This window comes from Callorhinus ursinus, unplaced genomic scaffold, assembly GCF_003265705.2.
Source record: "Callorhinus ursinus isolate GAN/ISIS: 27379988/994484 unplaced genomic scaffold, GSC_fseal_2.0 scaffold47, whole genome shotgun sequence".
In the NCBI taxonomy this organism is placed as follows: Eukaryota; Metazoa; Chordata; class Mammalia; order Carnivora; family Otariidae; genus Callorhinus; species Callorhinus ursinus.
The window spans coordinates 6617963-6631651 of NW_027397109.1; the positions used below are offsets into that span (position 1 = coordinate 6617963).

Consider the following 13689-nt stretch of genomic DNA (forward strand, 5'->3'; position numbering starts at 1 on the left):
GCCACGAGGGGAGCAGGCCCCCTAGAGCTGGGGCCCTCACGCGGTACAAGCTAGGAAGGAATGGGGCAGCAGCCGTGCTTTCCACAGTCCTCTGGGGTGAGGCGCCGGCTGAGGCCACCAAGAGGAACTGCTGCAGCAGCTGACACAACAGAGTCATCAAGGGTAACTGCTCCCCCCACGGCGGGAGAAGAAAGTCAGGAACCTGCTGCTGAACAACTGATTTAAGGCCATCATGTTACATCTGTCCCCATGCTTTCTTTATACTAGAAGTAGTCCAGCTCCAAAATGCACTTACACAGACTACTTCTAGGAAAAACATCCCAGAATATAAATGAAGCAGTCAATTTAGCCCTAATGAGATCAAAAAAGGACCCTTCCCAGGTGATATTCTCCCCAATATGTTTTTGTTTTACTTATCTGTTACAATTACATGTATTGTGGTGAAAAGTGAACTTGACAGGTCAATGAAAACGACATATTTCTTAAAGGAAAGTCTTAGGGAGAGAAACAGTTGAAAAAGATACACACCAAACCTCTGGTGAAGGGGTACAGAAGTAGGGAAATGGGAAGGGCGGGGAAGGGCATAAAGAGAACTTTCTTTATTCTGTGTTATGTCTAAATTGAGGAAAATTTTTATAAGTACGATGTTACTTTTTTTGGAAAAAATTTAACTGTGATAAAATATACAGAACTTGAAAATTTACCATTTTAACCATTTTTTTAAGCATAATGTTCAGTGGCATTAAGCACCTTCACATTGTTCTTCAACATCACCACCCTCTGCCTCTAGAACTTTTTCATCTGCAAAACTAAATTTCTGAAGAACAGTATTATTTTTGTAATTTTATAAACAACCTACAATGAGGCACTTAAAAAGCAATTACTGGCTTTTAATTCAATTCCTAACCCAAATGTAGACAATACAAAATGACTTCAAACTTCTCTCATTCAAGCAGAGGAAGAATTCGATGAACTTTCTGCCAAACATGCTTCTCGAAAAATCTGAGGACTACATCCATATCGTTTTTCATTAAAGGTAGGATGACTATAAGACACACCATTGCTTTTTGTACCAATAACAAAGAAAAAAAGTGCCAATTATAATCACATAATGCCAGCAACTGTAAAATGTATCCTGATTTCAGCGATGTTAAAATGTGGGGGGAAAAATCATCTTAGAATGATGTAAGCCTGTAGCAGTAATGTTTTTCCCTTAAGGCCTATGGATTTAAAATGGACCTATGGAGTCTTATGCCATTTACAAAACTCTTTAACAAAGAATTCGGCATATATGGGACCTGATGGGACTCCAGATGCTATACCACGTACTGTACTTCATTTTCACCAAGGATAAGCTCCTGAAAGAAAAGGATGAAAAGTAAATGTGGCAGGAATGGGGCAATTTAAAGAGAAACCAACCCTTTCCATAAAGAGACAAGTCTCTTTAAAAATGAGAATGAGGGGCACCTGGGTGGCTCCGTCGTTAAGCGTCTGCCTTCAGCTCAGGTCATGATCCCCGGATCCTGGGATCGAGCCCCACGTCTGGCTCCCTGCTCGGCGGGAAGCCTGCTTCTCCCTCTCCCACTCCCCCTGTTTGTGCTCACTCTCTCACCATCTCCCTCTCCGTCAAAGAATAAATAAAATCTTAAAAAAAAATAAAAATAAAAATGAGAATGAACTACAATCTACACAGGATGTATAATAACCTAAAGACCCCCTTCTCACGTGGTAATCTAGAGGGGAGAGGGCTTCCCAACCCCAGGAAGTTGGTGACCATGAAGATGTACTAAGAGGACCCCCAACCAGGTCAAGGAGCCTCTGACTCCTTCCTTCAGTAGAAACGATTTTTGTTTGGCAGTCACAACAATTCTTTGAAAAAGTAATTAGTTTCAGTAGTTGGCACATACAAGAAGTCAATACATCCTGCTCACTCGCATGAAAAAAGTGACTTAAAGCGTCATGTGTGCATAGACACACACAAACGCGCAGAAATCATTTGTCTCTGAGACATTTCCAAGTGAGCTTATCACTTTCCATAAGACACATTACCATTTCCTACCATTCCTACATGCAGAAAGAACCCGACTTAATCAAACCACAACCAGAAAACAATTATTAAGAGGTAAAATTCACAGGCATGATGGAGTTAAAATATACTACCATTCACAGTACTCCTGAAATCTAAGTTACAAATAGTCTGCATTATCTCATAATTGATTATACATGAATAGCGAATAACATCAGCCTAACTTTAGCTTCTACCCAATTGCTTCTGAACTAAAATGTGATTAATAAAACAGACCAAGTTCGAACTAGTAAATACAGAGTAGCCAACCCCAGAAGCCATTAAGATATTAAAGCACCATGACATTATCTGAGACGTGGGTTGGGTAAGACAATGCCTGCCTTCAAAGGAACAACCTACTCAAGAGACAGCACACAGGGTGATGGTTAAGAGCATGGGTTCTGGAATCAGGTTTTTGGGGTGAGAGTCCTGGCTCCACTTTGGGATAAGCCACTGTGTGCCTCCCTTTCCCTGTCTGTAAGCCGAGGATAATAACGCTACCTGCCTTACAGGGTTGTTGTGAGGGCAGGTGGGTTCTTATATCTAAAGTGCTCAGACGTCGCCCTGGCATGCAGGAAGCATTATGTGAGTGTGACTTATTAAGACAGGAGTGTGCAAATAAAGTAAGATAGTGAAAGAGAAAATGAAGGGCACAGGGGAGTGTGGGCTGAACCTGAAGCGGTCGGTCACAGGCTCACACACGGGCGTGGAGGCATTATGGAGAATGCCACCCCTCCCAAGTCTGGCTAAAAACCTGACCCTCAGGCAATCTCTGAGAATTCCGTTTTACTGTCCATCTTAGACAACATTAGGGCAGAAGAAGTCCAGTGAGACTTTAACTTTTAAAACTGTTCTCACTTCTAAACACCAGAATCCTTCCTATTAGACTGAGCATCAACATGCATTTTCGTCTGGGCCCCTCCTCGGCCCAGCAGACAGAACATGCAAAGCAAGTGCTAACAAACCGCCATCGCGGAGGCGATTAATGCCTAAACTGTGACTTGAAATCATGTAATTTGTCCAAGAAGAGAAACCAATTAATTTTAAAAACAGACAATCTAACCTCAAACCATCCTTAAAAGCCTCTCTGCAGTTTTATGGTAACTCCACCCAATTATTATCTTTTCCTTTTTAGGTAACCCAGGGAAAAACCTCAAGCTGCCCTTTTCTGTTCTAAATGACTGGTGGTTTGAGGGAAATCTCTCAAAATGAAGTTTCTGTAAATCCTCCAATCTTAAGAAATTATGATCTTTTCATGGAGGGTACCTTTGGCTTCAAGAGCTCCCGGAAAAGTTAGAGTGTTCTGGAACTGGAATCGTGATTCACCATCCTGGGGGACCCGGGGGAGTGGCTTAATGGGAAAGAAGTAAAGGAGACACTGCTGAAGCAGCAAGCTGGCCCTCCTTCCGTGACAGAAACAGGTCGAGCTCCTTATTTTCATAAGCAAATGTCAACTTTGCCATTGACAAGTTTGTTACCGAGAGCAAAGAGTTCTCCCTTAATTGAAACCACAGAACATCTGCAGAGGCCCTTGCCAGCCAACTCAATTTTCAATGTACTGATAACCAACTCTTGCTAAAGCCCAGATAAGACAACTGAAATCTGAGAGCCAAGCAAGCTATCATCTTTTCCTCCAGGCCTCTAAACGCTATCCCTACACCGAGTTAAATCACGGTTAAGTGATGCAGCTGGACAATATTAGCTTCGCCCTTGCTGAATGCCTTTGCTGACTCAGGACTTCACATAGTCTCCCTTTCTGTTATCATTTTAAGAAAAACTACGTAAAATACGTTTCTGTACAAAACTGCATCTACAGCATGACTCCCGTCGTAAGTACACATTCATAATACATGGCTAAGTTTAACAAGCAAGCCAGAGTACATCCCTGTGATGTGTACTATTAAGGGAACAAAAGTACACATACAAAAATATTTTACAACTTTACCCCAAAGTGTTTACTATGGTTATTTTTGGGGATGGAGGATCAGAAGACATTTAATTTTCTTCCTATTTTCTACATTTTCTAAATTTTCTGCAACAGATAGGTATATTTAAAGCTGGAGAAAAACTTTAAGCCAAAAAGCATCCAAAGAAATGAAAAGATTTGACATCAGAAAATTCTACTTTTGTAATAAACATTTTTTTTCTATCCAATGGACAAAAACTAAAAAAAAAAAAAAAAGGAGTAAGATTGAGTATTTTCACATTTTCTGAATTTTAATAGCTTACAGTGATTTTTACAAGTAAAAAACGGGACATCTTCTGTGACTTCCCCAAAATCACAAATATACTGTCAGACAGTTTGAAAGGATTCATATGATCAAATCATCTCAGAATCTGGAGTCATGGAAGGGATAATATCATTTTTTCCCCTTGCAGAAGTGATAGATAATAGGAATTAAAGGTATATATTTATATTCTTCCGTGTAACAGAAAAGATTTAAGATAACTTAACCAAAAGGCATACAGCACAAAAACATGAGCAAGAAAGTAAGGCCAAAGAAAAACAAAAGTAGAGAAATCAGAGCGGGGTCCCACTACGGGTCCCAGGGAGGATGAAATCCTGGTAGGGGCTGCCTGCTCAGCTCTATGCCCATGGGAAAGAAACACGGAACCAACTGGAGTCCTCTGAACAGATGCCACCCTGAAGGAGGGCGCCCACACGGTGAGACCAAGAGCCGTCACGTGGTCTCTCCGTCTGCTAACGGTGGGTGCCAACCAGGAAGCAACCAAGAGATGTCGCAGGACTATGTCCCACTGCTCAGGGTTAAGGGAAAGGACTATTCCAGATACTAAGACCTGACAGAAATTTCTCCCCCGGGGGTCCATGATAGGGAAAGCAGGGCACATGTAGTGAGCACCCTTAGAGGAAGCACAAATGTGATGGAGCAGCAGTAGGAGCTCATCATCCTCCCAAAAAAGTACATGGAGGACAGTTCTTTGGTGCCAGTCAGAGCAGCCATGCACTTGAACTTGATCAGGCCTTGGGAAAACTCACAGGTCTTCCCAGGCTACCAAGTGATGACTCAAGGCTTCTCCTGGAGCCGAAGGAATGCCCTCCGGCAAGATGCTGTAAGCATTATTCAGTCCATTATCTCTGTCCTATGTTGGAATGAGGAACAAGCATACTTAGCTGGTTTCCCTCCCCCTTATGTGGTTTCCGGATACATGGTTTCCTCTTTTAAAGTCTTTAACTGTCTTACTGCGTAACCTTATGACGTGAACAATCTCAGTTCTTTTTGGAAATAGGTGGGAAATAGAACAGAAATCACAAATGCTGGGAAAAAAATTTTTTGACGAAAAATCAAATTATACTCTTTACCATTAATCCTACAAAGTGGACTTAAGGTGAAAGCAAGCATTAAGACTTTTTTCCCCTCAATAAAGCCACTGGCGGGTGGATTACAGCTTCCCACCTCAACAATGGCCTGGGCACTAGCCCAAGAGGCAGTTCCAAGGTATTAAGGGCTACCAGCAACCTGCCCTTTGAGCCCAGGTTCACAGCAAACAGTGGAAATACTCATCAGTACAGACCACAAAAACGCCCTCTTTGAAACCTAAGAATTAAAATTTCGAGTGTTAATAACAGAAGGCAAATTCTGGTCTCATGATACATTTCCAAAGTTGGAGAGCAACCTTATGTAGTTTCTATTTTGCTACTGTACACTTAAAAGTGTAAATATGCAACTAAATCATGCATGAACAAAATTCGTTTCAAATTTAATTCTAAGCAAAACACACACACAAACAATAGAGCAGCAACAAAAAGTGTTGTTTAATGCAAACAAAACCACCCTGAACCTACTTTGGCCGACCCCTTTTGCACGTCAGTCTTCCTGTATCAAGGCACTTCCTGGTATCCACCAGCTTAAGAGCAGCCCATAGGCACCTTCAACCGAGCAGTTACCTGGGGCGGGGTACTGCACTGAGGGCATAAGAAACTCAGCCTATAGACAGTTCTATGCAGGGTGGGAGGTATTGTTACCCACATTTTACAGATGAGGAGACTGAGGCACAAGGCTAAGTAAATAATTTCCCAAGATCATAAAGCTAATAAATGTTGAAGCAGAATGCAAATGGGACCTGATTCTAAAGCCTCCGCTGGCTTTTTTGTCCCGCACACTTATTTCCAGGTTATCACCATTTCCTTTGCAGTCCCTCCTCCATTGAGAGGGCTGAGAAAATAGTCATCCCACAAAAGGAGAGCAGCCTTACACCCACTTCAGCCACTTCCACTGTGTCTCTTCCTTGCAGAAACCTGTCTGTTGAGAACACCTCTTCAGAGTCTAAGCTGGATTTAATGAAGGTCCAAAGACTCTACTCCAAAGGTGACTTCTGAAACCCTCATTCCCTTTGGGTCCCTTCACTACTGTAAATTCTGCCCGATCATTTTCCAGCAGTAGGTTAGAAACACGCAGAAAAAAATCCCAACAAAAAAGCAGCCTTCACACCTAGGTTCAACCTACAAAGCAACTGTTTTAATGCCATTAACAACTATATTTTCAATAATCCTCAGGTTTTGGGTTTGCAAACCTAGAGTTGACATCAAATCAGAACAGAATACACCTTTTTTTTTTTTTTTAAGATTTTATTTATTTTGGGGGGCGGTGGTCGATGAGCAGGGGAGAGGCAAAGGGAGAGGGAGAAGCAGGCTCCACGCAGGCGGGACTCCATCCCAGGACCCTGGGATCATGACCTGAGCCAAAGGCAGACACTTCACTGACTGAGCCACCCAGGTGCCCCTACACCTTCTTCTTCTTAATAATCCACAAACCAAGGTACTTGGTTACAGAACGAACACCATAGCTATGCAGGTTTTAGAAAGGACACTGAATTAAGGTGAGTAGATGCACAGCTTCACTACTTTTAAATCATACCTAAATGTCTTGTTCCCCCCAATTCCATCCCCATGCACAACAGATGGAGACACTGAATATTTGCATTCGTGTGTGGAAGCCAGGGCCCTCACATTAAAAATGCTGTCACCTGATTCTCCCAAGTACTACCTGGAATTGTGAAGTTATGGAACTAAGGAAAAATAACACTTTATCAGGACAGGATTAACTATTAATTACTGAAACAAAAATGACCTCGTACCCAAGCCCCAGGGCGCCAGCAGTGTTGCGGGTCCCTACCTACAATTTAACACACTTAAAACTGCACTCCCATTTCCTTCCAAGAGCTGTCCTTTCCTCCTCCTCCTTTTTTTTTTTTAAACCTAGTTCTTTAGCTTTACTACAAAATAATTGTTCACTGCAGAAAAACTCCACAAAGTACAGAAAAGGGCCAAGGAGAATATGAAAAATCATTCAGCATCACTGTGTGTACATTCTTTCTTTTCTACGCTACACAAACAAAACACGTAAGTTTATTTTGTTTGATTTTAAACAAGAGTAGCTTCATACCCGGAATACAATTTTATAACCTACTCTTGCTTAATTTAAATATACTGTGAATCGCTCTTCATTTCAGTAAACATATTTCAGCCGCATCATTTTTTGGGACTAGAGAAGCAGATCACAGTATGGATAAATCAGTGAAATCAATTATGGTCCACAGTTCCTAATGCAGGACACCAAAGATCCTTGAAATTTCCACTTCATACATACATCTTTGAGCACATATTTAAATCCCTCTGAAAAATTCTAGAGGAAATGCTAAATTTCAGATCCCAGCCTCAAAATGCACAATCCCCTTGTTCCTTCACTACTTCCTACTATTCCATGTTTCCTGGAATTTGTTGTCTCTGCCTCAAAAACTCCTATTCATCCTTCAAGACTAAGTGAGGGAGAGGGGGCAGGAGTGTGGGTGAGGCCTTTCCTGATCCCCTTGGTAAACTGTGCGGGCCTCTGTGTTCTGCGCCCCCACAGCAGTTGGTCCAGGCACCCGGTAGGCCCTCATCATCAGCATTACCATTTCTTTCCCTCCCTAGCAGACAAACCCTGCCAGGATAGAATTATTAATCCGTTTTCAATACAGAGCGGCTTAATGAATGGACAAGGAAGTGAAACTAGCCATGTGATGAAAACACAGCCATGTGATGAAAACACAGCCATGTGATGAAAACACAGCCATGTATAAACTTCTGCTTACAACCACAGCTATCCTTGGAATATTCTAACTATTTGAGGGCATCAAGATCTGGAACCATGACACAGAAAACTAAACTCACGTTCAGGACCACATAGTCCTCCAGTCATCTTAGGTAATTCACAACGTGAACTGGGTTGTGCTCCAAAAGTTCATTTACAGGTCGATTATTCAGATTATAGAAGGCAGTTAAGTTTTTCCCAAACTGAATTCTACCTGAGAAAGTACTGCTCTAAACTGTTTTCAAGCTAAGCATGGTTTACGCAGTTCAAGAATAAGAAAAGGAACTCTGAGATTTGCTCATTAAGGTTGGTAAAAAAAAAAAAAAGTGTGCCTTCACGGAAAGCATTCGGAAAAGGCCGTTAACTACTACAACATCTTGCAATGAGATTCCTATATCTACAGCTAGTGTTTCTCAAACTTTCTTCCCACAGTTCCCTATAGACTGATGCTAATCTTTAATGGTGCCCTTTATCACTCCCAGGGCAAAGAAGGGAAACCATCCACCGCTTTCCTCTGAGAAAGTAAAGAAAGAACAAAACGGTTCCCCATCTTCAGCCCAGGGGAGGTAAGAACCAAGACAAATGAAAGGTGTTGTATTAGCTTAGAGTTCTGGGCATAAGAAAGGACTAAAAAGCAAAGTATGCATGTTTTTTCCTTCTTTTTTATCAAACCACTAATTAAAAAGAAAACCCAAATGGTATCAAAACTCTCCCAGCAAGAACAGGTAACTGTAGCCAAGAAATGTTTGAAACAGAAGAGGAACAAAGAGGAACTTGTCTACCGGATATTAAAAAATTATTCAACTTCCAATAATTTCAATGGGTGGTACTGGCATAAGAACAGAGAGAAAGATCAGTGGAACAGAGTAAGAAGTCCAAAAACATAACCAGGAATTTTGAGTATGATGAAGATGGCATTTCATATTGGTAGGGAAACGGGAGCTTATTCAACAGATGCTGCTGAGACAATGTGCTGTTTGGGGGAAAAAAAATTAGTCTGAGATGATTTCTACTACCCCTTCTAGAATTAGAAAAAAAAAATGTTGCTTTTAAAAATCTCTCCAGGGCATTAACTTTCTGAGCTTGGGGCAGGGGAGGGGGGTAACCCTAAAATCAGAAAAGTAAAAACTGAACTACATGAATTCCTGTCTATCAAACTAAGAACAAAGAAAAAATGTATGGAAATAATATGAACTGTAGCTAGTAACAAAAACACAGGGGTTCTGATAATCTGTTACTAACTGGCATAATAAATCCCTCTGGAGGAATCAAGGTACCATTTTGAAGTGAAATTACTGAGAATACAAATACTCTATAGATGAGTCAAAACAAATTTCCCTATGTATTTGCAGAACCCCAGCTACCCAGAACCCTCAGGCAATTTTAGCTTCAGACAGCTTCAGAGCTCCGGCACTGGAACCACCTCAGATGTTAATCTTTTCTAAATCTCTTTGTAAATTCATTACATTTATAAAGCTACGGATACATCCACTTGTGTGTCTAAAAGCCTTCTTCAAACTTTTCCTGTGCAAAACCAGACCTGTTGACTCACCTCCTTCCCCATCTCAATAAAGAATACAACCACTCACACTTGTCTTTCAGGGCAAGACCTTAGAAGGCACTGTTGGTCTTTCTTTGCCTCACCACTCACCAGCGTTCCGTCAGCACATACTGACCTCCGCTCCAGCAGATCCCCTGGAATTCTCCACGACTCTCCACGGTGACTGTTACCACAGTCACCCTGTGCCACCCCGTGCCACCCCCACCTCCAGCCAGACCACCTCCTAAAATCTCCTTGCTTCCCTACAATCCAGTCTCCACACAATGGGTAGAATTACCTTTTAGCACATAATGCCATCACCTCCCTTTCCTGTCTAAGCCCTCCAAAGGCTTTCTTATTCACCTCGGATAAAATTCCATGAGACCAGACACACGCTCTGGGCCTCATCCACTTTCTCTTATTGGCCTTCTTTTATTCCCTTCCAAGTTGGTTGCTGTCTGTAACTTACCAGCTCTTCCCTCTGCCCCCTCGCTCATCAGCGATATTCATGCAACCAGTTCCTCACCATCAGACTGCCTGCCGCCCAAATGCCAAATTCTCTAGACACCACCCTACCCTTTCCTTACCCTGTTTTATTCTCTCCATAGTGCCCATCATTAATTCTTCCAGCGTCTTGCCTCCCACTAGAACAGAAGCGCCATGAGAACAGCATCTTCACCACTGTGTCCCTGACAGTCTGGACCCAGAGGAGCCATGTATGTATTTGTTGAACAAAGGGATGAATCCTAAGTGTAACTGAGTATTTTTATGAACCAGGATCACTACTATGAACTTCACAGCTATGGTGTCTGCTCAGGCCTACGGAAGAAGCTAGCCCTGCTCAGTCTCTGATCAGCTACACTTTTCGAGTTTTGTTTTGCCTGCGTTTTAAAATCTATTTCTTGCATGCTATCAGCTGTCGCTGCACTAACATTCCTTGGTGGCTCCTCTCCCAATTTCAATCATTTGGCAGGTTGAGAAAATAAAAGTCTGCAATGATGGGGCTGTTCCAGCATTAAAAATGCACTAACTTTAGTGCAGACAGGCCTATCTCACTGAATTTCCCAAAGGCTTTATAGCTCCTTTCTGGATCTCAGACAATTACTAGTCCCCAAACCTAAATTCTGACATTTTCAGTATCTTAGCATAAAAGTACACCATACTGCCATCTTACTAGAAATGCTGGCATCTCCTTAAACCCATAAAGCCAAACAGTAATTTTATTTAAAAAGAAAAAAAAAAAAACTACACTAAAAAACGTTCAAGTTTTTCTTAAGGTAAAAAATGAATTTGCCTTTTAGGGGAGAAGTAAAACGGAGCACACCCAGTGCCAAACTGGAGTTCTACCTCGTGCTGTAAGATTCACGCCGACTTTTATGCCAAACGGTGTGCAATTTCCATTTTAAGAGCTGACTGTGGAGTTTCGGCCTGCGCTGCAAAGCACAGCACAGCACAGCCAGGATCATAAGTTACACACTGTAACCTCCATCCCAATTCAGCCCATCCCCAAAAGTTCCTTAAGACTAAAACCGTCTTGTGCCATCTCCTGCAAACGGTCTAAATAGAGGCTTGTCGGGCTGAGAAGCAGAGGATCTTAACGGAAAAGCTAAATCCACCCCCAAGCTTCAAGTAACGGGACTTAAAGAGATAAAAGAGCTGCAGGAAAGCTGACAGAATGCCTGGATAGGATACACTGTTTCCACATAAGGGTTTTCCCTTTATCAGAAACACAGAGTTGTCACAAAGAAGAAAGAACTGGGGCCAGAGGACAAACTGTGTATCTACTTTCCATTAAGTGTCTAAAAGAAAATAAACAATGAGATAAAAATCCTACATCCAAAAAAGATGAAGCAGGAGATTTGGAAAAGGAGACCAAAAGTGAGAGTGTCAAGCATGGGCTTAGGGAAAAGATCATCTCCAAGGGTAAAAGAGTAGGTCCAGTTTGCATTACATTTTCTGAGTATTGCTGGTGTACCAGGACCCCTACTGGTTTGTCCATACGGATTCTGAACCCAAGAAAATATATCTGTTTGGTGGGCAATCTAGTATTTGTCCAAACTACTTTGATAATTGTCTCCAAAGTTGTAATTTCACAGGGTTTGTCACCCAATGGCAGTCATGTGGACTTACTTTCAAAAACCATTCTGTAAACAATTTATACAGCTCATCCGCAATTTCAGATGTAGCCATTTCTCTTGGCAAAAAAGAACCATCTGCATAAAATTCCAGGTAAATCATGGGAGATCTGGGAGTAAATCTTCAGCTGGGGATTCCTCAATCACTAGCACAGTCTAAATTTATAATAAGTGGCTACATTCTGAGGTTTTCAGGTTCCTTCCTGGCAGAACCTGGACTCTGGACTTAAATAAGATCCTCACAGAAACATGTAGGAATGGGGAGTCGATGCACTGAGAGTGCTGACATTCTCTATTGCTCTTTCGTCTTCTTTTTCAATCCTGTACTTCGTCCCTTAGAGGAATAAAGATCCACAGAAGTTTTTCCCTTCATATTTAATGCCCGGACACTTAGACCAAGACTAAAGTTAAAAGCCAGAGTTTCAAAGGTATTGGTTATAAAATTAAGAACCAACAGCAACCAGCTTGGCCTTGCTCAGCAGTGACTGCTCTGCAAGTTCCTTCTCAGAGGACCTCCCTGCATTGGTTTGTTCTGTGGCTGGATGAATCCCAAATCTTGTCCATACGGTAAGCATTTCTGTACTTCACACGTACAAGATTCCATTAAATCCCTTTATTGGACCCACACCCTTCTACCTCAAGTTCACTCCAATACAAATCTGCTATTCCAAAATGATTGCCCTTCTAAAGGTTATTTTGGTTAATCCCTCTGTTAATCCTGAACATGATTCCAGCCACTTTTATGACTCATATGGCCGACCAGGACCCAGATACTGGATAACACACACACATCCCTAAACTGAGCTAGTTAACCCCCAATCTACCATGGGCCAAGAACTACTTTTCCCAAGGTTCCCTTTCCATTAACTCAACAGACTGGTGGGGTCGAGCGTGTATCGGGCAGCCCCTTTCGTTTACAAGAATGCCTCTACCAGTGGTATCTACAAGTATGCTCTGGAAGGGCTCTGACCAGATTAACTTACCTTGGCTCTGGCTCTGCAAGAGCAAAGGTGCCTATTTCAAAGAATCAAGCGATAATCATCCCTGCCACTATTGTCACAGATACTGTGTGCTAAGAGTTTTCCCGACAACCTTATGAGGAAGATATGTTCGGTCAGCTCCATTTAACAAAGAAGAAGGCTTGGACATAGAAAGCTAAAGTACCTTACACAAAGTCAGGCTGAGGACCACACCCACAGGAGCCAACCTGGTCCACCTGACCCCAAAGCCCATACTCTTGGGCGTTGCATTCACCATCCCGCCTGCCTCTGACCTCTGCTTCCAATGTCTGACATCCATAGCCCAAGGGGCACCCCGGTCCCACAGGAACCCCGGGAGCTTCGGGTCTGGAAAGCTGGGAAAGACTCAAGCCAAGGGAGTACCGGCAGGGCCGCCCACCGGGATGCTGGATACAGGATTCGGCGTCCCGGCAGCAGGGACTCACCTGTAAGCGGCCACGGCGCGGGTTTGCAGGTATTTCTGGGCGGTCATGACTCCCACGAAAAGAAAGTTCCTGTCGCGCGGGCCGCCATCCGAGGCCGGGCCGTGGGGCCAGAGTCGCGCCCCGCGAGCATCGCCGCGCACCCCGCCGGCCTGGGAAGAAGCCGCCGCCGCCTGCCCTGGCCGGCAGCCCTCGGGGCTGGCGCGGCGCCGCGGGCCCGCTCGCTTCAGCTCAGAGGCGCGGGGCAGGACGAGCCGCGAGGCCAGCACGAAGCCCAGCACGAGCCCGAGCAGCACGCTGAGCCAGGCGCGCCGGCCGCGCGCGGCCATGCCCGTGCCGCTCCGCCCGCCGGGCCGCCGCCGCCGCCGCCGCAGGCTCCGCGCGCCCTCAGCCCGCCGCCCCCGCCCGCGGAGGCC

The 13689-nt window shown here is 43.5% G+C and overlaps 1 protein-coding gene across 1 annotated transcript in view; it reads right to left on the reverse strand.

The window, feature by feature from the left end:
- CHSY1 (chondroitin sulfate synthase 1) overlaps positions 1-13621 on the reverse strand; it is a 70284-nt gene extending 56663 nt beyond the window's left edge. Inside the window, exon 1 of the mRNA XM_025893091.2 lies at positions 13277-13621. Within this exon, the coding sequence (XP_025748876.1) occupies positions 13277-13602 (326 nt within the window). The 5' untranslated portion in view covers positions 13603-13621. The remainder of the gene's footprint in view (positions 1-13276) is intronic.
- Between the last annotated feature and the right edge of the window lie 68 nt (positions 13622-13689).